Source organism: Mauremys mutica, chromosome 14, assembly GCF_020497125.1.
Source record: "Mauremys mutica isolate MM-2020 ecotype Southern chromosome 14, ASM2049712v1, whole genome shotgun sequence".
Lineage (NCBI taxonomy): Eukaryota > Metazoa > Chordata > Testudines > Geoemydidae > Mauremys > Mauremys mutica.
The window spans coordinates 15,379,821-15,404,588 of NC_059085.1; the positions used below are offsets into that span (position 1 = coordinate 15,379,821).

The 24,768-nt window shown below is 42.1% G+C and overlaps 1 protein-coding gene and 1 long non-coding RNA gene across 5 annotated transcripts in view; one reads left to right on the forward strand and one right to left on the reverse strand.

Moving 5' to 3' along the window:
• The window catches only part of SLC6A2 (solute carrier family 6 member 2), a 108,436-nt gene that overhangs the window by 69,876 nt on the left and 13,792 nt on the right, over positions 1 to 24,768 (reverse strand). For all 4 annotated transcript variants that reach the window (XM_044987053.1, XM_044987056.1, XM_044987054.1 and 1 more), the window contains 2 exons: positions 6,739 to 6,870; positions 1,954 to 2,191 (listed from right to left, as the gene is read on the reverse strand). In XM_044987053.1, coding sequence (XP_044842988.1) covers positions 1,954 to 2,191; positions 6,739 to 6,870 — 370 coding nt within the window. The remainder of the gene's footprint in view (positions 1 to 1,953; positions 2,192 to 6,738; positions 6,871 to 24,768) is intronic.
• On the forward strand, positions 13,354 to 23,121 carry LOC123349196. Its single transcript, XR_006573410.1, has 3 exons — positions 13,354 to 13,444; positions 16,083 to 16,185; positions 22,758 to 23,121. It is a non-coding gene; the product is annotated as an uncharacterized LOC123349196 (long non-coding RNA).

Consider the following 24,768-nt stretch of genomic DNA (forward strand, 5'->3'; position numbering starts at 1 on the left):
CCAGGAAAAGCTAAATGCCATGTATGTTCCTAATTCACTTAGGCATTTTTAAAAATCCCACCAGAAATATACATTACTTGGCAGACCTGAGAACACAAGTCTCTTGACTTTTAGTCTTGTGTTTTAGCAGAGTCACAAGTTGAGTTGTGTTTCATAGAGCAGTAAAAGTTCACTCAGGCTGAAAGCTGTCGGATATCACACTACCTAGAAAAATGGTGAGTGTTTGATTCAGAGAGAACCACAACAATTCCTAACTCTAAATAAGATGTGATGGCAAAATGGATAGAACCCAAGGGTTACTAGTCAATTAGTGAGCAATATAGAAGTAGACCGGGCAAGTAAGATGACTATGATGATTATTGTAACAAGTCTGAGGGCCAGATTTTTAAAGCAAATTAGATGCCTAGCTCCCACCTAAATACCTTTACAAATCTGACTCCAAGAATACACCCAAGTTTTAAAAGGAAACTTTTCTAAAATGACATTAACATTAGAAGTTGTGTAATTACCACTTGGAAGTGTTCCCAGGTTATTCAGATCTCTTCTTCTTTCACCCTAATACAGTGGGTGATACAATTCTACAGTGTATAATAATTACTGCATTTTTTGCTGTAATTAACCACAATACTAAGAGAAAAGTTTTTTTTCTGTAGGGAAGAGGCCAATTTCCTGGCTGACATTACTCAGCATTGTATCAAGTTCCTATACCATCACCTCCAATACATCTGTTAGTCTTAAAGGTGCCACAGGACTCTGTTGCTTTATACCATTACAGCTACTCAGTAGACTCTTGCAAAGTATAGAGTGTAGCCAATCTGTATCTTCGCCCATCGATTGTACTCTATGCTACTCCCAACTTTTCAAATGTACTAACATTAAAGAGGAAAAAAGACTCAATGTGTCAGTGCAGTAACCACATACCCACAAGATCCCAACTGTAGTCCAGCCAGGTATGCCACACTGAACAGGTTAGGCTGCTTGTGGGAGGAATGATGACTGTTCCCAGTGTTGAGAACATGGTCAGTGCTCACTAGATAAATATACATTGCCATGGTTACAATTACACAACAGAAATACTCATTAATAGTCTGAACCAATTTAGCAGTTGATGAGATTAGTCTGGTGTCCAGCCAGTGCTCCCCTTTCACTAATCCAATCACATCTTTCCCTGGAAGAGGAGAGGGATCCAGAACCCAATCTTTCATAGTGAGACTGATGCTCTACTATCTCAGACATTCTTGTTTTGTATTTTCATCAGTCATTCGTATTTCCATTTGCAATGGGTCCTGTTACCACTACACACCCGAAGAGGACTTTTAGTTTGAAGTGTCTGAAAGCCTAATGATTGCCTATGTGACTGATTCTGATCCTGTTACCATCAACAGCAGAACTCAGCTTCACTTAAATGGGAACAGAATCAAGCCCTATGTTTTGCAACTGCTACCATCTCCTCCCTGCGCTGCACTTCATCCCATTTCACTGAGCTGCTGAAACAGCAAAGGAAAAAGACCTGCTCAGAGATATTTGGTAAGCAGAGAAGCAAAATTTGTTGGGTAAATGATTAGTTTCAAACTATTCAGACAGTTTTATTCTGTATGTATTGTTCCTTTGCTTAACACAAGTGTCACCTTGGTGTAGAATAAAAAAAAGCTGCACATGGGCAGGGGGCGGGGCAGAGATTTTGTGCTTTGTCTCTGACTCCACATCACTTAGTGGCATCACTTAGCTGAACTGGGGAAACTGAGGCACAGAAGGAAAGTGTGACTTGCCTAAAGTCACACAGCAGGTCAGTGGTACAGCCAGGTGTATAACTCAGGTATCCTGACTCGCAGTCTAGGATCCTGTCCCCTAGGCCATGCTCCCTCACCAGAGAGAGACTTTTAGAGACATATGAATAAACACCTCATCTAAACCGGAAATTTGAAGCAACAGCAAAGGCGACTCAACACTTACTCATAAAATTCAGCAGCAGGAGTGAGTTTGTACTTGGAGTACTTGGTGCCATTGCCAAGCACCGAGGCGTTGAAGAGTTTGGGATCTGTACAGTTTAGGCTATTCCAGCTGTTGCCGCAGTTTGTCCAGGGAAGCTCAAATGTGAATGATGAAAACAGATAATACAGAGACCAAGCTATGATAACGTTGTAGTAGAAACCCACGTAAAGAGCTATGAGTATCACGGCATAGCCTACACCTAAAGACAAAGGAAAACTAGATTATACATTGCATTTCACATACCACAATATACTCCAGCCGTATTGTCTGAAAGCTAAACCATGCTTTTTGTTTGTTTGTTTAGATAAGAGCAGTTCCTAAACACAAGCTTGTTTTTGCCTAGCATTTTGTAAGGACTTAGCAAAGGGTTATAAATATAGTGGCTGGACACAAAAACTGACCGTTTAAAATAATAATTCCATGACTGGTGTTTAATAAAGTTTATTGTGTTTGCTGGAAACTAGACATGTTGCTATTAAAGGACAACGCTCTGCTCTGATCCAGCTCTATATTCATAGGGGAAATATGCAGTGCAGAGGGCCATAAGCCCTGTGTTAATAGGGCGATTCATTTCACCTGAGTAAAGTTCAGGTTCAGTGTAATCCACCTCCCTCCCCATAAAGTTAACGCGAGAGCATGGGGCTGCAGTGAAGTAGCCCTACAGCTGCTGTTCCCATCTGTGGGCGTCAGTAGTGGCTGCTGCCCATCCCAACCTGCAAACAGTATTATGACTACAGATTGATTTTCTCTCCTGGCGTATCCCCATTGCCATGCTCTGCGCTGGTTTACATGAATCTAACATGAAAACTCCTTTCAGATTATGCAAGGTGTGTGGAGACTGTGGAACCCCCAATGAGGGATTTAAGTGAGTCCTGGACATTCAGCTGACCTGTCAAACCATGGTGAATTTCAACCTTCGGGCTAAATTTTACCCTGACTTTCACCCCATGCTACTGTATCACCTCAATGGGTCGGCAGAGTGTAACTAAGGGCAGAATTTAACCCTAAATCCTTAAATAGTATGCAGGGCCTTGTATGGGACCTCCAGCCTGGAGTGAACTCCACCCTGCACATTCCCTATTGGCCCATGTAGATCTGGGTTTCTTTGGAATATCACGAGGTATGTTTGGAGTTTCGGTGCAGACTTTCTTCAGTGAACATTTGTTCTCACCATGAAAACGGACCCTTGTAAGCAATTCATCACGGTCACATATCTTAAGAGGGAACTCTGGTACTAACAGCAGGTGAGAGTGGAGGTTCATTCTCAGAATTGTGCAAAGACGCTTGCTCTGCTTCAGCCAGTGCCATCAGTTTCTTTCTTCAGTGGGCAGCAGTGTTTAACGATGCTACATTTAAGCCATTTGGATTATCTCTAATAAGTGAAGACTATCCAGTCTTGAACAGGCAGCATCACTATGGTATCTCAATACCTAAGTGTAAGCCTTCATTTCTACTTTTAGTCAGTCCCGAAATGTGATGCTGCTAATGGCATGATATTCTCACTAATAATCATATGCCACCAGGTTTTTATGCACCTTGACAAACCAAGGAAGACCCAGCTTGCTGTAAATCGAGTACCAGGGACTTGGGCAGATGGTCTGTGAAACTGCCACAAGACTATTGTTCCATTATGTAATAGAAAGAGGTTTTTAATTCATGTAAGGAGTAGCTGCCAACTCCTTAGGAGCCAACACTCTTAAGAGTAAATTGTGTCAAGCATGCTCTGTGTTGGTCAGGAGAAAGTTAACTAATGTTTTACATAGGAATCAGTTTGTTTACCTCTGACTTGTAGCAAAAAGTGGTGAAAACAAACTTGAAACTCTTAAAAATCATGGGGCTTGGATGGCTTCTGCATTTTGGCAGTGAAACTATATTGATAAATGATAGTAAAGAAAGCAGTGGAAACCTCCCTAGCTGTATGTTAGAATGTACATACCCACCACAAAGACTGTATACTGCATTGAAATGGGGGATTTTTTTTTAAACACCCCAGGCACATATTCTGTTTCCACAGTTCTGTAGAGAAAATGGTTTCAATTTAATGTGAAAATTCAAAGGAACTAGACCAAACCTAGCCCCGGGGTCACTCCACTGACAACAATAGGATAAATCCAGGCATTAATCTGTTCCATTGTTTCTGGATCCAGCCTTTTATTTATTTTAACTTTGTCCCACCCAGGCTGCTAATATAAACCCTGTAAAGTCTTGTGATGCAAATGGGCTGTGCTGTAAAGGTTACAAGATACATTTTTGATCCCTTGCCTTATGGGAGTGCTTCATTAAGTTTAGAGTCTTAGGTTTCATAGCAATATTATTCAGAGCTAAAATTAGCACTATAGTGCTTTTTTATTTGGAGAAGCTATTATAAATTTGAGGCAGGGCTGGCTCCAGGGTTTTTGAAGCCCCAAGTGGCAGGGGAAAAAAGAAAAAAGAAAAAAAAAGACTTTGGCAGCAGCTCCACCGCACTGCTTTCTTCTTCGGCGGCACTTCAGTGGCAGGTACTTCCCTCCAAGAGGGACCGAGGGACCCGCCGCCAAATTGCCACCAAAGACCACTTCCCCTTGGCCGCCCCAAGCACCTGCTTGCTGCGCTGGTGCCTGGAGCCAGCCCTGATTTGAGGGTAGACCATGCCAGTGATGGATTTGTTAATCCAGAGATATATCAAAAGAACTCTGGTGTATTTAACAAAGTACTGAAATATATTTATGCCTCTTATCAGAAGCTGTGATTGAAACTTTACTAACCGTATACCATTGCTGGGATTTAAAATATAACAATATTTCTTATTCTTTTAGATTCCAATATTCTATGTCCCTTGTATTGTACTATTCAGTAATACAAACATTTAGCAATGGATTCTAATGCACACTTAGGCAGACTTGAAAATCTCAGCTTAAAAAACAGCTGGATTGTTAATGAAATCCTAAACATGAAATAAATCTGGAGTTTCCTTTCTCATCTTCTTGTCATGCCTGAAGTCAGGGAAAAGACTCTCGTTGACTTGAATGGTTTTTGGATCAAACTTTGTGAGATCCTCCAAGCCAGATTTTACAGTTCTGACAAGTAAAATTCCCATTGCCATTAAAATAAAAATTAGCTAACATCAGTGAGATTTTTTTGATTAGGGATGTCATAATTCTGGAGGTGGGAGGAATCAGGGGCGGCTCCAGGCACCAGCATGCCAAGCGCGTGCTTGGGGTGGCAAGCTGTGGGGGGCGCTCTGCTGGTCGCCGCGAGGGCAGCAGGCAGGTTGCCTTCGGCGGCATGCCTGCGGAGGGTCCGCTGGTCCCGTGGCTTCGACGGACTTCCCGCAGGCGTGCTGCCGAATCCGCGGGACCAGAGACCTCAAGCCGCCGAGGGCAGCCTGCCTGCAGTGCTTGGGGTGGCAAAATACCTAGAGCCGCCCCTGGAAGAAGTATCGCTCATGGGTTCAGTAACAGGATAACAGGAATGGGCAAAACTAAGCAGTGATATTTTGAAAGGTTTCATGCATACTTTTAATTAGGTGTCTGTCGGTGCTTGTCTGTTCATCTCAAAACTTCACTATGAGTTTTGGGTGCAATTGAAAGCAAGATCTCAAAGCAGAATGCAGTAAAACTGCACTTGTCTCCTGGTTTTGAGTTCCAACCCTCACAAAAAGGAAAACTCTATAAGAGTTCAACACAACAATAAAAGCCTAAAATTAGCTCAAGATAACCCATAGTCAAGCTCCAGTTCAGCCAAGAGGAGATTGCCAGTGTGAAGCTCATTACCCTTCACCAATTGTTTTACAAATGTTGTCTAGCCTTTATGCTTCTAAGAGAACCAAGAAGCCTGGTGAGTACATATGTTGTGGGTTTGGGTTAGTTTTCAGTCATTTCACACAGGTCTGAATTGCATAATCTTTCATCTAGGAGGCTAGATGGATCTAATTGGGTACAGGATGGGAGCAATCCAAAATCACTGCCAGCTGGCACTTTTTTGATGGGTCCTTATAAAGTATTAATATTTTACACTGAAAGCATATCACATCTTACATCCTGAAGGATGCCACAAGCACTGAACTATATATCTCAACACCCACACAAACATCTACACGCCCACAAAAGATGCCACTGGAATGCAGCCACCTGTTTGATGGAGAAAATGTAAGCACCTAGTATACAGTGTGCAGTGCAATGGGGGGAGAGGGGGAAGAGACCTTTAGGCCCAGACCCTCAAAGCTATTTAGGCATCTAACTCCAGTGGGAGTTAGGGACCTAGATACCTTTGAGGATCTGGGCCATAGTCAGTTTTAATCCCCCAGGCTTTCAAGGTCTCAAAAAGAAAACCTTAGAGAATAAATTGAATGGTAAAACCTGATTTATCTATGTTAGAAGCGTGATGGGCTCACGGGACCTTGCTTGGATTTAAACCTGTGTTTCCAAAGGGTTTAACATGAGAGGTTTACATCATAAGAAACAACAGCCACAACAAATGGCTTTAATTGGCACCCTTGATGGAGTTTCGACAGAGACCTAAAACTGCAATGAACAAGGAGTCTGAACTAGACTCTCCTCTTCCCTCCCCCACCCCCCCGGAAGATTCTCCTGCTTTTTCCCCGTGTTGGGCTTTTTCTGTCATCACAAGAGGACTTTAGATTATCAAATAGGCCATCAACTTTCACGCTATCTAAGAAAGAAGAAAATAGACCCTTTCTATTTTTGTTATCAGACTTGTTTAAAACCCTCACTTTCTCCTCAAACCAAGTGGAGGACTGGCACGTACCTTTGAAAACTGGACAGATTTTCCACACTGTAGCAGCCCCTTCCCGGTTGTACTGTCCCAGTGCTAACTCCATGTAGAACAAGGGCATTCCAGCAATGATTAGGAAGAGGATGTAGGGGATAAGAAAGGCACCTGGAAAAAGAGAATTACAAGCAGCCATTGAAATCTAGGCTTTTATTATGGTTTATTATAACCCCATGCTAATTTTTTCCCCTACTGTTACTCACACCTTCTTGTCAACTGTTGGAAATGGGCCATCCTGATTATCACTACAAACTTTTTTTTTCTCCTCCTGATAATAGCCCACCTTAATTGATTAGTCTCATTATAGTTGGTATCGCAACAACCATTTTTTTATGTTCTCTGTCTGTGTATATATTTATATATTCCTACTGTATTTTCCACTGCATGCATCCGACAAAGTGGGTTTTAGCCCATGAAAGCTTATGCCCAAATAAATTTGTTAGTCTCTAAGGTGCCACAAGTACTCCTTGTTCTTTTTAGTATAAAGAGTGTGTGTGTTATTGTGGCTGTTTAAACATCCTCCTTTAAGAAATGGCTCCTCTGCTGTGGCAGGCAGGATATCCTAACTGCTTGTTGATGCTGTGTCACTATGCAGGATGTCTGTAGGCCACAATTGTCTTGCTTTAATTTGTAAGCAGACTATCACTCCATTACATCGCAACATGACAAGCCATAGGGCATGCCCCATGTTCATCTTCATGGGGTGCCTAACCTGACTTGATTTTGGACATTGGTCCACAAATTCTCAGCACACACAGATCCTTAACAAATGGCAAATCCTGTTGTGTCAGTGCTACTCATAAAAATGGTTTTAAGCCATTTGTATGTTAAAAGATTATTTTTTTTTGCCAAGGAAAAAAGTAAATAATTTAATGTAGAATTGATCTGAACATTTCTTAGCTATATCACACCATGATAGCTAAACCACAGAAACTAAAGATTCCCAGAGGAATGGATATCCTCATGTGAAGCCATAAAGCAATTACAGCATGTGTCATGTTTAATAATACATTCTGTCCTGGTGTTCCACAGACCATGGACTTGTGAGGTTATCAAAATGTGGTTCTCATTTTTATTGCATAACTAGGTCCAGAAAACTTTAATTCTTTTATAATTTGTGAAAATAAATTACAGCTGGATTCTTGTACTAACTAGGTTGCAGAGTAAATACATATCCAGAATGACTTCTCTCCCTAGGAAAAGAAATGTATTCTCTAATCAGTATGTGGCTAATTTATATACCTAAGTGTAATTAGGGTGAGTGGGAGATACCTGTTTAAATGACCCATATAATCAAAGAATAAATAAACCATCCAAATTACATTTGTGGAGATTTTATGCACTACAACAACAACAAAAACTGTTGGGAATAAAAGAAAGGTGTAAACCTGGTTCTGTGCATCATGCTCTGCTGTACTAGTTTGTGTACTTGAAAACCCTTTCCCTTGCAAGGCAAAATGTTAAGTTTCTAAAAATAAAAACCTAGAATAAAGTGTGTTTAATCTATCCCTATAATGTAGCTTAAAGTGTTGGTGCAACTGTCCAAAACATGAAAATAAGTAGAGCTGATTTAATACCTTAAAAAAGCAAAAAACAAAAAAACTTCTGCAAATACTCCATCATAGTTAAAAAGCTTGCATGGCTTTGGTGTTTGTTTTCCACAAATATTCTAATAAAATAACTAGGAGTGTTCAGAGAATGAATTTCAAGTGAATATTGAAGAACACGAATGGAAAAGCAAACACATTTTTTAGTCACAGCAGAAATCGAATTCAAAAGGATTATGCAGCTCATCCAACCAAGGAAAGGAAATCTGCTATGCAATCAAGAGTACAGTGTTTGAAAACTGAAACAGTTAGAGACCAAGAAATATTCACAGAATAAATAAATTTAAACATAGTTTGCAGACAAATCATGACTAGATAAGAGCAGAAATACATTATATCTTTCGCCATGTTTTTGTTCGGTGTTTGTACCGTGCCTAGCACAAAGGAGTCGTGTTCAGTGACAGGGGTCCTACATGTCACCGTAATAAAAATATAATAATTCAGTGCTGATCGTATGTACTTTTCTAGTAGTAATGCTATTGTGAGCTGTTACATTTTAATAAGAATTTGGGGATCCATTTTCAAAGATATTTAGGTGCCCAACTCCCACTGATTTCTAATAACTCTGAATTGCAATAAGTGTTGAAACACAGTCTAGTATAGGATATATTGTTCTCATGATGGCCAAAATCTAAATTACATTAGGTGTTATACTTTCAGAGATCTTGTGAGTGATGATCTCAAAAACACAATGCTTCTCTGTTTTGGGCAGTATTACAATGAGTAAAACTGACTCACAAACCTAGCATGTTGTGGAGAGGCACTTCTTGTAGGGGTTTTCACAAAGAGCTATTTGATTAACTTTAATGTCAAGAGACAGTAAAAAACAGAACAGTACATATTGAGCAGGGATGTTTTTGTTTGAAGCAATTAATAAAAAGGCTGTGTAATGCACATAAATATTAAATCATAGTTAAAAATGTGTGTTTTCCAAGTGTGACTAATATGTTGATTGAACTCTGAAGTGTTTTGTACTTAAATGATACTTAAACAAACAAGCCCATTAGGCTGCAAGTGAACCCAGGTTTAATGAGGTTCTTCTGGAGAGGTTCACTATTTGTTATGGTTTCATTTTCAACAAAAGGCTGTTACGTGATATAGCATTATCTCACACCAGAGAGTTCCCTTTCATGTAAATATATTTATAATGGTGATGGGTGAAATTTTCAAAGTCTGGACAAACAACCAAATGCTGATCCTTATTTGAAAGGTATCTGTTTCCAAAAATGATCTGGAAATCTCATGAGACTTTTGCTGTTTTCTGAAGCTGGCTGCACCAGAAGTTTGGCCTTTCTGGCACTGTTCTCACATTTCCTCTTCCACTCCCAGCCAAAGCCCAGAAGCACACAGGTGCACAAATAATGAAAAACAGGGAAAAGAAATTAACCAAGCTCTATTTGATCTCCAAAAAGCTTGCTTCGGGCACAGTTTGAGTTTATGGAGAAGGTTGAGTATGTCATCCCTAATATGTTCAACAGGACTGCTGCCTACTTTTAAACTGGACCCTATAAACTCTTCAAAGGAGAATAGGATTGTATCCATGTTGTGTCAGCCTGACTATGACAAAGCTAAAAGCCAGTCTCATCTGCATTGCCTTTGCCCTCTACACCCTTGACTATGAGGTACTGATGAGAGAAGGTGTGTATATATGAATGTTGTGGCTCCATGACACAGGCCAGAAGAAACTCCACCCCAGGGCAGTGTTACATGGGTAGGAGCTGTAGCTGGGAAGAGAGAGTAGAGCTGAGATTCCCATTCCTCAGATTTTATCACCATATTGGAAGGGAGTTGGATGGCTAACAGCAGAAACCCTGTGAGTGCATGGTTTCTGGGGACACAGACTAGTGCAGAAGACCTGGACCACTGCATAAATGCCTCATCTGTCAATACAACAGATGCCATGATCCCTATATGACATTTCCTTTTAGATCTCAGAATATCTGTGGATGAAAGAAAACCATGCCTCCACTACTCACTTTACATGAGATCAAACCTTGCACCTCTTTCCACCCCGCACCAGAACCAGCTGTAGGAAACTACAGGCTGAAACCTCACAAGTATGATTTCCTGTAGGCTGGTCAAAATATGGCCCAGAGTTTACAATCAGTTAGCATCCCTGAGCCCAGTGACAAAAACAAAACAACATTTATAGTAGTGAAATCTACTAAAAGTTTTCAACAGTTTCCATTCTGCTTCAATATTCAAAATATTTCTGAAATGGCCTTTTTTGGAGGGTACAAAAGAGAATTGAAACAACTGTCTTTCAACAATCAGTCCTAAAAGAAAGATTTATCTCCATTTTAAAGATCAAAGAAGGAAAATTCTAAGTTGATAAGGCTCAAAACAAGGTGATTATGACAGCTGCCACCTATTTTGAATGAATTTATGAATACAGATATAACAGGCTGGGCAAACTTACCTAAAAACAATTTGTATTGGTGCATTCATGACTCTTTTGAATTTGCTTTCCATGAATATTCTAGTGAACAAGTTTGCTGCAGGCAAATTTTGAACAAACATTGTAGGGCATTTGCAGCAAAGAGTGTTTCAAGTATACATGCTAGAAACTTGATTCTAAAAATGATGGTGTTTCAGGCAGAAAACTGAAAAACAAACTCGTCTCTGTGGCCAGTCAAAATTGCTTGACTTTTTTCAAACTGTTAAAGAATACTGAAAGTAGTATCAACAGTTCATAAGCAATAAGAGAATGAAATATATTTGCTTAGACAATTAAGAAAATGTGTGGAAGTGTAATCTGTTCAGACAGTTGTGAATTGAAGAGGGTCAGATGCAATTGTTTTTATTGTGTTATCTTTCTTAAGCTGTTGTCCAAGAGCCTGACTTAGATCCTGGGACCCTATTGTGCCAGGCACTGTACAAAACACATTTTTCAAAAGCAATCCTAATGATCTTGATAGCTAGGTTAGAAAAGACAACCACAGACAGAGAAAACAGGGTAACAGTAATATAAGAATGTCCTAGCACAGCAAACATTAGTTCTGTCTCATTGCCTGACTAACTTCTACCAGCTGGCGTGCGTAGCCATAGAGGAAGAATCTGAAAGTGGATAAACTTGTGCCTAGCTGGATTTTGTCAGTTTTCCTGAACACAGGGCAACATGGGAGAAAGCACAAAGGTGTTGGAGGGAGCAGCTCACTAGTAGGTGGGGAAGACTGAGAATGTTGATAGAGCAAAGGCAGCATTTGATGTGTGGAGCAGGTGGAGCCACACTGTGAAGGTGCTTGTGCCTGAGACAGGGGAAGGGGAGTGGTCCAATCTGGCTAGTCCTTGAAAGGGAGGTGGGTCTCAGCCCCACCTGTAAGAGCCAATGCTCCTCTCCAGGTGCAGAAAATGAAGATGGTCATGTGACTGAGTCATGTGACCCAAGCAGGTGACTGGAATGGATAAGGGAGAGGCCTGGCTAGCTAGCAGGGAAAATTTTCTGTAAAGAGTTAGAAAGGGACCTATAGGAGCTTATGAGATACTAGGGAAGAAAGAGGTAGAAGGAGAGAGAGAGCTGTAGGAAGTTAGTAAGCCCTAGGGGGAGATCCTGAGGCACCAAGGGGGGAAAAAGACTGTAGCTAGATAGGCCTGGGAGTGACCTGCTAAGCCAAGGAAGGCCTGGGTGTGCCTTAAGGAAGAGTGGGGAAGGATGATATGTAAACCTTAAAGAGCATGAACTTCTGATTTGTACTCTCAGGACCTGATTTTCAAACTGTCTGATAATAAGCCAGAGGAAGTAAAGATGTTGTTGGCTATGAGAAAGCCTTTGTGAAGTCAATGAGGAGCCCAGTAGAGAGGGAGACTGAGGCAGGGATGTTGTAAAGACACCCCAAGGGGATGTTCAGAGGAAGTGACCCTATTACAGGGAGAGAAATATAAAAAGGAGGAGACTTAATCTAAGTGACAAGCCATGAAGATGATTTAGCAACAGCTTTTTGAATGATGATGATGTCAAGTACAGATAGATGCAGGTTACAGTAGTTAAGACTAACACTGTATTGTAAATAGTTTGTCCACATCTAACAAAAAAGGATCACAGTGTTATACCTTGCAAATGTCAGCAACTCCTTTGTAATATTTCATATTGCAACACCTTCCAAGAACGCTAATAGGTTTTTCTCATAAGCTTATTCTTTCACTCTACAAAGAATGGAATTATATGGTAATGAGAATTTTATAGCATCTCTTATGACACACTCTTATTACACCCCATCTAATGCTGCTTGTTTTTAGATGTGAGTCAATGTATGCCCTCATTTTCAGTTTTGGGTTAACACTTCTGATATTGTTGGGCTCCTTTCACCCAAGTGAAAGGGGGAATAAACAGGCTGAAGTCTCCATAAGTGTTTTGGTGCAATTCACTGGCTGACCTCCTTCAAAGTCTAAATACACTGTTGCTAATCTTTCACTGCCATGTTACTTACGGCTGTGTATTTTTAAACTCTGATCAGTGGGTAGTAACAGAAAGGGTTACCACATCTCTGCCAGACAAACTCAGTTATCTCCTCTGCTTTCTGTTGCAAGAGTAATGAGTTAAAGAGACCCATTAGAAGCTATTTTGAACATATTAAAGAGAGTTAAATATATCCAACCACTCAGAGCAGCATGATTCATTCATAAGTAATAGCTAAGTCATTGAGTAAGGTCCTATTTACATAAATTAATGAAAAGATCACCTTTTACAATGGTGTGTAATTTAGAGATAATCACAGGAACAGCCAAAAGGGGAGCAAAGGCCCATCTGGTTCATCAAGCATTTTAGAGTAATCAAAGCAGAAAGCATGAGTTTGAGAAAACATAGGCAATCCAGGAAGAGGATCAAGAGCCAGTGGAGATGACAGTGTGGTAATGGTAGGAGTACTGGTAGCTGAAGCATCAGAGGGATCGTCAAGCATAACTGCATGTATGATGCACTCCAGTGATCTCAGCTGGGGAAGGAGGGGTGTCATAAAAGCACAGATAACATCAGTGTGAGAAGAAAGGCAGAAATATCTTGGTCAAATCCAGTCATCTCCTCTGTCTTTCCACTGGAGGAAAATGGAGAGCTCTCCAGAAATGGGAAATTCTCTCAGGTAGAGGAGGGCTCAATGTAGTAATTAGATTACCAGGGAGATGGTTTGTGGAAAGATGGAAGAGGCTTAAAATGAGGAACTAGCTCCAGAGAAAATTTATAGATGAGTCTAGGAGGGAAAGAGGGGAGTAGCTTTACTGGTATCTAACTTATATTTATGGAAGATCTTGGAGGACAGCTTAGACTTCATAATGCTAGAAAGCGAAAGTAACTCAGAAAACAATTCTCTCTTTAAATGACTGAGCATAGCTGTTGACTAATAGCTTTGTACAAATTCTGGTTTCCATAGCATACCAACTAGAGTGACCAGATAGCAAATGTGAAAAATCGAGACAGAGGGTGAGGGGTAATAGGAGCCTACATAAGAAAAAGACCCAAAAATTGGGACTGTGCCTATAAAATCAGGACATCTGGTCACCCTAGTGCCAACACGAAAAATAGTGCCTGGTACAGCCTCCTTCCTCACAAAGTACAGCAAGTCCCATACTTGAACAGACCACTGGTGTAGCTTGTCTGGTATTCTAGTCTGTGTAGATACTTATACTGTACTTATCACCATATACTATTTGTGCCTTCCAGTAGTGCATTTTGTCATACGATTACACATGTCACATCCTGCTAGTGTCCTACCCACCTTCCTCTGAAGCATCAGATGTAGGCCACTGCCAGCTCCATGGCACTTGCCTAAATGGAGCATTGCTCTGTTTCAGTATGACACATACTAGAATGACAGGTTTCAGAGTAGCAGCCGTGTTAGTCTGTATCCGCAAAAAGAACAGGAGTACTTGTGGCACCTTAAAGACTAACAAATTTATTTTAGCATGAGCTAAAATAAATTTTAGTCTTTAAGGTGGCACAAGTACTCCTGTTCTTTTTACATACTAGAATAAAACTTGAGTTGCAGCACTTCTGTATAGACTGATTCCTTTTCTACTGTCTTCCCCTGCTGCTTGTTTAGGGGCCTAGCCAGGTGTTTGTTTAAAGCCTTTTCCACCCTCTGTTCTACACTTGATTGTAAAAAGGCCAAAATATTGTTTGCCAGGGCTGCAGAGATCATGTTTTCTACATTATACCATCTTAAAGCTGCATTACTGTCACAACAACATAATCCCCTTAATTATAGGCACAGATTGTGGGTTGATATCAATTCTAACAATTACATTCAAGAATGAAATGACTTGAAAGTCTAGCTGCCACCTTTCATGCCCACATTTTTCCATTGGCACCGTGACTCTTTGCAGGTGACTTGGCCAGTTTAGCCAGGTCACAAATATCCGAAAGGTCAAGTGTAGCAAAGGCTGCCTGCAGAACATCTAGCTCTATCCCTTAGGGAAATCTCTCTTCCATCACTCATGTTCAGTTAGCACTCAAGAGATAGGGAGGCTGACGGAAGTTCACAGCACTAAAAACTCAGCTCAGAGTGAGACTGCTAGGCTTCTGAAAACATCTAGTTCACAGTGGACATGCTTAGAGGCTCAAGAGAGTTATTAGCATAGTTTTCCCCATTCTATCATCTTACTGCATTAGCATAGGTGCCCCTGTAGTGGGAACATGATGTATAGCCTTGCAATCACCCGCGGTACAGCAAAGTCTCTAAGAGAGAAGTTCATCTATAAATGAATGAAGTCAATGAGGCTCCAAACATCTTGGAAAGTCAGCAGGCAAACAACTTGTCAACCTGTACATTAGCAAATCTGTGTCAAGGACAACAAATTCAAGGTTCCCCCCCCCCCCGCCCCCATGTGAATAAGAAACATTTGTGGATGATTAGAACGGAAAAGAGCTGGTTTTCCAGTCCATGGATCCATGTAACCAGGTGCAAATATTAGAAGTCAATTTCTTAAAAGGCTTAAAAGGTTTCTTAAAAGGCCCGTTACCAGACCCTCATAAACTAGGGTTCCCTAGAAAGATGATGGCTTGAGCAGTTGTTGTCTGTGGTGTTCCATAGGAAGCTATGTACATAACACGAGATGCAGAGGGTTCCCTGCTTGCTGCAAGGGGAGCTAAAGAAACTGCCATTTTGTTTCCATTCAGAGGCAGAATATTAGTCACAGTTCTCTCATTTGCTCTCAGGGGGGCTCCATTTGTTCATTTCTATTTGTTTGTCTCAATCCAGAGTAATCGAGACTGAATGTTTTCACCATTCATAGACTCGAAGGGACCATTAGATCATGTAGTCTGGCCTCCTATATATCATAGACCGTAGAATTTCACGCAGTTAACCATGCACGGAGGCCAATAACTTGTGTTTGGTTAAAGCATATCTTACAGAAAGGTATCTAGAAGATGTCAAGCAATGGCAAATCCACAAAGTCCCTTGATAGTTTGTTCCAGTGGTTGCTCACCCTCACTGTCAGAAGTGTGTGCCTTATTTCTATTTTGAATTTGTCTGGCTGTAATTTCCAGCATTTGGTTCTTGGTTTTTATGCCTTTTTCTGCTAAATTTAAGAGCCTTTTAGTACCTGCTATTCTCTCCCTATGAATGTACTTTTACACTAATCAAGTCACCTCTCACTATTTTTTTCCATAAGCTACAGAAGATTGAGTAAACTAAACTACTGTACTGTAGACTGTCAGCTTTCCTCTTCTCTACTGAAATGCTCTGTTTACTCAGTGGGCTTTGTGTACTAATTTCACAGAGGGCATAATGAGGAAGGATGTGGCTGTGACTCGTGGGCCATTTTATGAGCTGCACAGTTGCCTTGGGGGAGACTCTGCAAGCATCTGAAAATTTGGTAGGAGGTGAGTGAATACAGTGCTTTACTTCCCTAAGTAGTGTTTTAGCTTTTTAATAAGTGTGACTTTTGGTCAGAATATTACATGGATATTTCTGGAAAACTGAAGCATCCTGCTATACACAGCAGAGAGAGGTTCTAGTGTATTCTCTTTACAACATAGCTCTAAACATTTGCCATTACGTCAAGGATGAGAGTTTTTGAAAAGCTATCTGCTCTCATTGAGGTAGCTAGGAGCTTAGCCCTTGACATCAATGGGAGTCAAGTTAGACCAGCGTTGGATACTTTTGAAAATCCCACCTTTGGTTCTCTATGAAAAATGAACATGACAGGTAAATTACAAGTAGTACAAATGGAATGAAATTCCGCTCTCTGTTGTCGCTCTCTTGTGGGGAAAGTTTAAAGTGATGCTTTAAACATTACTTGTTAGGTCAGAATGGAGTGTCAATGTTGCATTTCTGGGATGGCTTCTGCTGGAACATGCAAACTTAAATGTGGTTCCTAGATGTATAGGGCGAGATACTGCAAACCCAAGGGTGCTATGGGAGTGGGGAAGAGCTACGATGCTGCTGGATGTCTGCAGCGGGAATTCTGCCCAATAGCTAGAGCTGGTCCTGAGGGGGCTCCTGTGTAGTTCAGCTTGCATCCAGCCAGCTCTGGGAGCTGCTTTAAGGGGTTTCCACCCCCGCTCAGCCCTTCAGAACACAGTTAGCATCCATGAGGGCACTAGGATGGAGCAGGGATTGACAGCCTATGTATCACAGACCATTACATTTCAGTTACTCCTGTATTGAGCCCCCTTAACTTGTGTTTGGCTAAAGCGTCTCGTTCAGTAAGGCATCCAGTCTTGATTTGAAGACATCAAGAGATGGAGAATCTACCTCTTCCTTTGATCGTTTATTCCATGGCTAATCACCCTTGCTGTTAAAAATGAGTCTTATTTGAACTTGTCTGGCTCCAGCTTCTAGCCATTGGTTCTTATGCCTTTCTCCACTAGATCAGGAGCCCTTCAGTACCTGGTATTTTCTCCCCCATGATACACTGTAATCAAATCACCTCTGCCTCCTTTTGAGAAGCTAAACAAATTGAGCTATTTAAGTCTTTCACTATAAGGCCTTTTTAAAAAAAAATACATACATCATTTTTGTGGTTCTTTTCCTGCACACACTTAAATTTTTCAACATCCTTTAAAAAAATGTGATCAGAACCTTTATGCAGAGGTAAAATCACCTCCCTGCTCCTATTCACAACTCCTGTTTATACAACAAAGGACGTTAGCCCTTTTTGCCGCAGCATTTGTTAGTCTCCAAGGTGCCACAAGTACTCCTGTTCTTTTAGCATTGCACCAGGAGCTCATGTTGTTGCTTGTCCACTACAATCCCTAAATCGTTTTCAGAGTCACTGCGTTCTAAATGGTCTGCATTCCTTGTTCCTAGGTGTGAAACTTTGGATTTTAAAAGGCATTTTGTTGGAACGGGCCTAGCTTCCCAAGTGATCCAGATTGCTCTGTACTACTGCTCTCTCTGAATCATTATTTACTACTCTGCCAATCTGTGTGTCAGCCACAAAATATATCAGCAGTAAGTTTTGATGTACTTCCACATGATTGATAAAAATGTTGGGCCCTGTTTGCAAATGAGCTTGATGCTCATGTGCAGGGCACTCAGATTCTGTCTTAGGGCATCTGCTCCAGCGGATTCACAGTCATTAACATACACTACAAAGCTATGCAGCTGAGAGACAGTATTTTTAATACTGTGCCATTCTGCAAGCTTAAAGGAGTGATGTAGTTTCTTTTTCCCAGAACAACTTCACATGGAAGCAGCCACATTTAAAGACTGGGTTGTTTTTTTTTCCAGGCTGTCTTTAGTTATTTGACAAAACAAAAAAACTACCCCAAATGCAAACACCCTCTGGGGAGCATGCAATACCTATTTTTAGGCAGCATGAGATTCATAACTGTACCAAAGTGAAGCAAAGTGCTCAAGACATCTTAAATCAGCTCTAGACAAGTGCCAGGCAGCTTTCAAGAGGATTAATGTACAAACCAATGGGAGGTAAATGATTCTTCTCTAGCAGAGTTTTAGAGCAGGTATAAACATTATGAGGTACACTTAAAACTTGTCCTACTGTTCAGTGATTAATCCTAGCTTAAGTCCAATTTTTGGACTGAATGACCAAACCGAAACATCCCCTGTCCTTCCAGGTTTTACTAGAGGTCTATCTGTAATATATTAGTACAGCAAATATCTTGCACTCCTGGTACTGCAGAATCCTGCAAATTTCTGCTATCAGCCAAGGAATACATTCTGTCTCGGTAGAGAATGATAGTTATAATTTCCTACCTGTAAGAATCCCAGTAAATCAAGGTGCTGTTTTGCTCTCAGTCATTATAAGCAGAGTTGTCAGGACCAATGTTTTTGCTGATACCAGTATGGGCAACTGCTGAAACACACTCTAGACCAAATATGGTGCATATATTTTTGCCAACAATATTGAAAAACGTTTGCAGTTTAATTATTTTTTGTGTTATAGAGCTAAGTACCCATAAAAGGTAATGTTACATAGCTCGTGCAATTGGATTTAAGTAAAGAAAAGTATCCTAGTTAATTATAATCAATACCTTACTAAAGTGAGGCTAACTAGGACTTTGTACAATATTTTAATTAAATTTGTTTGTAAACACTCTCTGGCTGCAGTGATTTAAATAAGGGATTATGCTCAGGGGTGAGCTGGAGCCGGTTCGCACCGGTTCGCGCGAACCCGTTGTTAAATTTAGAAGCGGTTTTAGAACCGCTTGTTAACTAGCTTCCCTGGGAGGGAAGCTTTGATGGGCTCTGCCTGGGAAGCCTGTAATTCCTCCTCCCGGCCGCCGGGGGGCGCTGCGCTGTGCTGCGAGAGCCATGTGAGCTGCCTCCTGGCCCTGTTGCTGCTCCTGCTCTTTGGACCTCTGGCTCTGGGGCTCCTGCTGCTGCCCCATGAGTCCCCGGCTGCGTCCTGCTGCTCCCAACCCCCCCCCTCCGTGTGAGTATCTGTGCCCCTGCCCCCAGCCAGCCCCTGCCACCCCCTGCCCCCAGCCACCCACAGCCACCCCCTGCCCCCAGCCAGCCCCTGCCGCCCCCTGCCCCACCCCCTGCCCACAGCCAGCCCCTGCCACCCCCTGCCAGCCACCCACAGCCACCCCTGCCCCCAGCCCCCCCCTGCCCCACCCCCTGCCCGCAGCCGCCCGCAGCCAACCCCTGCCCACAGCCACCCACAGCCACCCGCAGCCCGCCCCTGCCCCCAGCCAGCCCCTGCCCACAGCCGCCCTCTGCCCGCAGCCAGCCCCTGCCCACAGCCAGCCCCTGCCCACAGCCACCCGCAGCCAGCCCCTGCCCACAGCTGCCCTCTGCCCCACCCCCTGCCCACAGCCACCCGGAGCCAGCCCCTGCCCACAGCCGCCCTCTGCCCCACCCCCTGCCCACAGCCACCCGCAGCCAGCCCCTGCCCCCAGCCGCCCTCTGCCCCCAGCCAGCCCTTGCCACAGCCACCCTCTGCCCGCAGCCAGCCTCTGCCTGCAGCCCCTGCCACAGCCACCCCCTGCCTGCAGCCAGCCTCTGCCCGCAGCCACCCCCTGCCCACAGCCACCCGCAGCCCACCCGTCTGCATCACCTGCCCATAGCCAGCCCGTGTCACTCCCTGCCTCCAGCTAGCCCTGCCCCACGCCCCTATTGCAGCCAGCCCCACATCCACTGGTGCCCTGCAGTTCCCAGGGCAGTAACCCTGCACACCTGCTTTAATGAGGGGGGGGGCAGGGAGCAGCTGGGACCCACACATGTGCACACCCTAGAGTGACCAGACAGCAAGTGTGAAAAATTGGGACGGGGGTGAGGGGTAATAGGAGCCTATATAAGACCCAAAAATTGAGACTGTCCCTGATCACTACCCACACATGTGAAACGGAGCTCATTTCTAGTTCAGCCCCATCTTTTTAAAAAAACTTTAGGTAGGATTAAAATACATCTGTATTTTCCTGGACATGTCAGGCTTTTCGGTTCTTAATCACCTCCTGGGAAAATATGGACGTATGGTAACCCTATTGGTACAAAAAATACATGCTGTCGCACATCCCTTAAATCAGAACTTTTTATAGGGAACCCATTGTTAAATCAGAACTTTTTATAGGGAACCCGTTGTTAAGATTTTGGCAGCTCATCACTGATTATGCTGGCACCAAATTTACCATTACAGTAACAGCTGCTGTTGCCCAAACTGCCTTAGAGAAGACAAAGATGTTCTCCATTTATTTTAAAAGATTTTAGGCACTATCAGCTCAGACCACTATAGGATTTTAAAATCACTGAATCAGAGTAGCTTCCAGCTGATTGCGGATTCTTTATCTGATCACCTTTCAAGTAGAGCTGTGTGGGAAACTAGAGAATTTCACAAGAATATTGCTAATTTTTATTGAAAGCAGTCACAATTGGAAATCTTCAAGGAGCCCCATTTATTAGGTATGATAGGGTAGCACTGCCAACATGCTAGATGCAACGCACCTATAAGATGATGCCCCTGCCTTCAAGAGCTAAGAATCTTTGGAATAGATTGCACCTTACAGCATGGTTCTCAGCAAAAAGTCTTGTGTAAACTGCAACACTCCAATAGTTGCCGCAGGAAGACTGGATCACTGAAACTCTATTGCCCAGTTCTCTTGCCACTGTCCTTTCCCCACATCCAAAGGGATTAAGGGTAGTAATTTGGTTCTGGCCTAAACCACAGCAAGTTACAATAATCGCTGCATTAGCTCAATCATTCTAGCTGGTGCACTGGAATGGCTAGGCACTAAAGTTCATCCTTTCTCTGCCCACTCGGTCTGGGAGGGGAGAAAGCAGACACACAGGGTTTTATCTAGGCTACAAGCAAAGGTTTTTTTTCAGTTGTTTTTATTTAATAGATTTAAAATCATGAGTGATGTTGAGAAAGTGGATAAGGAAAAGTTATTTACTTATTCCCATAATACAAGAACTAGGGGTCACCAAATGAAATTAATAGGCAGCAGGTTTAAAGCAAATAAAAGGAAGTTCTTCTTCACGCAGCGCACAGTCAACTTGTGGAACTCCTTACCTGAGGAGGTTGTGAAGGCTAGGACTATAACAATGTTTAAAAGGGGACTGGATAAATTCATGGTGGCTAAGTCCATAAATGGCTATTAGCCAGGATGGGTAAGAATGGTGTCCCTAGCCTCTGTTCGTCAGAGGATGGAGAGGGATGGCAGGAGAGAGATCACTTGATCATTGCCTGTTAGGTTCACTCCCTCAGGGGCACCTGGCATTGGCCACTGTCGGTAGACAGATACTGGGCTAGATGGACCTTTGGTCTGACCCGGTACGGCCTTTCTTATGTTCTTATGATTTTCTTATTAGTCCCTTAGCAACAAACATAGAAGCCTAGTTCTCCCTCCATCCAAACTCACCTATACTCATTCTGTCACTGCCACTGTGTCCAGGGCCTCTTAGCTAGAAATTCCATCTAAGAATGTGAAAATGACCTCAGGGCCCATAATAACTCACTGCTAAGATGAAATGAAGCCCCAATAAAATTTGAAAGCAAGGTATTTCCAATCTAAAGTTTTACATGGAAAATTTTATGCTATGACTGCACAGTACTCTACAGTAGATCAGTGTTGCCTGGGTAGCATTTGGACTGTGTTGTGCAGAAGAAAAAAGAAACCGCTCCTTGATTATTACTTCTAGTCTCTTTATACCTCATTACTGTAGGGCAAAAGTAGAAAACAATTAAGCGAACTCTAAGATATCCAGATCTGTTCATTTAGGGTTAGAGATTGTCTTTGTCACCAGCCCTTTGTAAGAGGCAATGCATAATTGTGACTCCAGGACTAAATCAGGAGGGACCAAATTACGACTCAGAGTCTGATCCCAGGCTTCCCCTACTTGCTTCAGGGGAGAAGTAATCTGCACCAGCCACATACCCAGTGTTCCCAACATTCAAAAAGGTATGAATCAGGTCCCAGAAAATCAGGAGTTTGGCTTAACACCACAAGATTTTTTAAATTGAGTTCTTTTTATTTGCCTTCTGGCCTTTTGAGCCTTTCGGGTACACTAGGTTCACATTTTCAGAGACTTTCCTTTACAATCAGGAGGGCTAGAAAGTTTCTTGTAGTTTGGAATGAAAGCTGAGAGTCTCTCCCAATCACTTGTCTCTGTGAGCTGGGACTCCAGGTAAAATCCCTAATGCATCATAATTCTCATGATAAAATGGTGATCATTTAGAACCCTGAATACTTTGCACAAGTTACTTCACCCTGCACTGGCTCTGCTGTGCTGGCTGGCACGTGGGAGACCGGGGCAGAGTCAAAACTCCATCCACTCCCCACCCATCTGCCCAGGTAGGTAAATAGTAGCCCCATGGAGGCTGCCGTGCTCTCCCCGGGGTGCTGTGATCTGTAATAAGAAAGCTCTGTGCAGTGCAGGAAAGGAGTGCATAGGCCATAATATGACCTTTATGGAGTCAGTTTAAATCTAGTGCCTTTAATGAGAACCACAATTTATACAAATCTAACACTCTGTTCATTATTTACAGGGCGTAGTATTGAGTGAAGACTAGCTCTTACAAAGGGAAAATCTTCTGCACAGGCTTAGTACCAAGACTTTTTTCTATTGCCTTCCTCTGGAAGTCTGCCTACTCAAAAGCGCTTAAGATATCCAAGTCAGCTACGTGGGATGAAATCCTGGCCCTGATGAAAATCTTGCATGGAGTTCCTTGGGGCCAGGGTTTCTCCCTTTTGTTTTACAAATAAGAACAAGAACATGGATATATGGATTTTTAAACTAATAATACAAAACTACATATGTACAAGTAATAAATTACAGACAAGCTGCATACTATCAAATTCTTCACAAAAATAAAATCCTGAAGGGCCCCATTCTCCTCAACTAATGATCCCTAGTGATCTCATGTACTGGTGCCTTTTACTTCTTTCTCTTTAGATAAGACACAAATGCATCCCTTAGCACATGAAATTCCTTGATTTTGTCATTAATCTTAAAATGTGCATTTGAAGCAATTTCATTACTAATCTCCTAACAGTGGGGCACAAAAGCTTTTCAGCCTCCTAAGGATCAATCTCTTTGAACATCCATGGATAGCTGCAGTCCTGTGTCCTGATGAAAAGTCATGTAACAAATGTAGTTCTGATTCAGCTAGTGACTTATGATCCTTGTGTTTCTATAACACTTGGAGTAATTACAATATTAGAAATTTTCACACAACTTATTTAACTGTTATCTCTCAAAGCAAACATTTCACTTATATCCCCAGCTGTTTGAAAGATTGTCATGCACAAGCAGGATCAGACTGAGACCTGGTGAGAGGGGGATGCAAGCTTTAATATTGTAAAAAAATACAGGATGTAGTTCTGTGTTCTAGGATTGCAGTAGTGAATGTAATATGGAAATGTGGAGTGTTCAGTCCATTTTTAAAACAGTTCGGTAAGGTTGCAGAGGTAGCCCTCTAAGATTTAAACCATTCTGAGAAATCATCTCTGCCCTTTTCCTTCCTTCCAATAAAGGGATATGCCTCCACTTTTATGTTAGCCTTGTTTCAAATGGACCAATGGCAGGTTAATTTGAGCAACATGCTGCTCATTTTTGCAGTGTTCCCATCACCATTACTGCACAAGCCAACTCATTGGTGCAATTAGGCAGCATTGAAAGGTGCCAGTCCTAGAATGTCCTAATATATGAAGTGCATCAGAAGATTCAAGAAAAAGAGCCAGTTGTGAAAGACCATTTTCATTATTATACAGTTGTCTGACGAGCTCCTAATGATCTGGCTATTTAAATACAGTACATTGACTTTACATTAATTATCCGTTTATAAGGTTTTATTGCTCCACCTTGTGGTCTGAAAAAAGTTTTGGTCTGTTTCATATTCTATAGAGCAGTGTGACTATCAGAGAAAAATGCCAGTTCTTCCTTTTCCCCTGCATTTAAAAGGACATTTCCCCTTCAGTAATACCACATTGGACCCATTCTAAAAATGTCCAGAGCAAACCTTTGATTATTTTTTTTCTTTAGGGTTGATCAGCTCAGGATAAAAGCTTATTTCATTGGCTCATTGACAACTTAAATAGAGTACATTTTTCCATGCCATTGATGGGCCAGAAGACCCACTGTTGGACTCAAACAATTCTGCAGGCTCACATGAAGATGAATCCTATGTAGTTTTCTACCACCTCTACTCCCAGCACATCAACAACACACAAAACTCTTACTCAGCCTAAGGATGCTGTAGTAAGATTGTGGTTCTTTAATCACCCTGCTCCTAATTTCAGTGTTTGGAAATCAAGGGCTATTCTTGCCACCTGTTCCCCCTCCCCCAAAGCGCTGATAAAAAAATGTATAAGGGAGTGAGACTTTGATCCTTCTAGCACTGAAATCTAAACTCCCTTTGACTTCAGTGGGGCAGAATCAAATCAATAGGCAGCTCTTGTGCTCCAAGGTTTCTTTGTTATGCTGATGTGACAAGCACGTTCTAAGGAAGGAGTTTATAACAGCAGGCTGTGAGGCATATATATAAGTCTAATAATAGT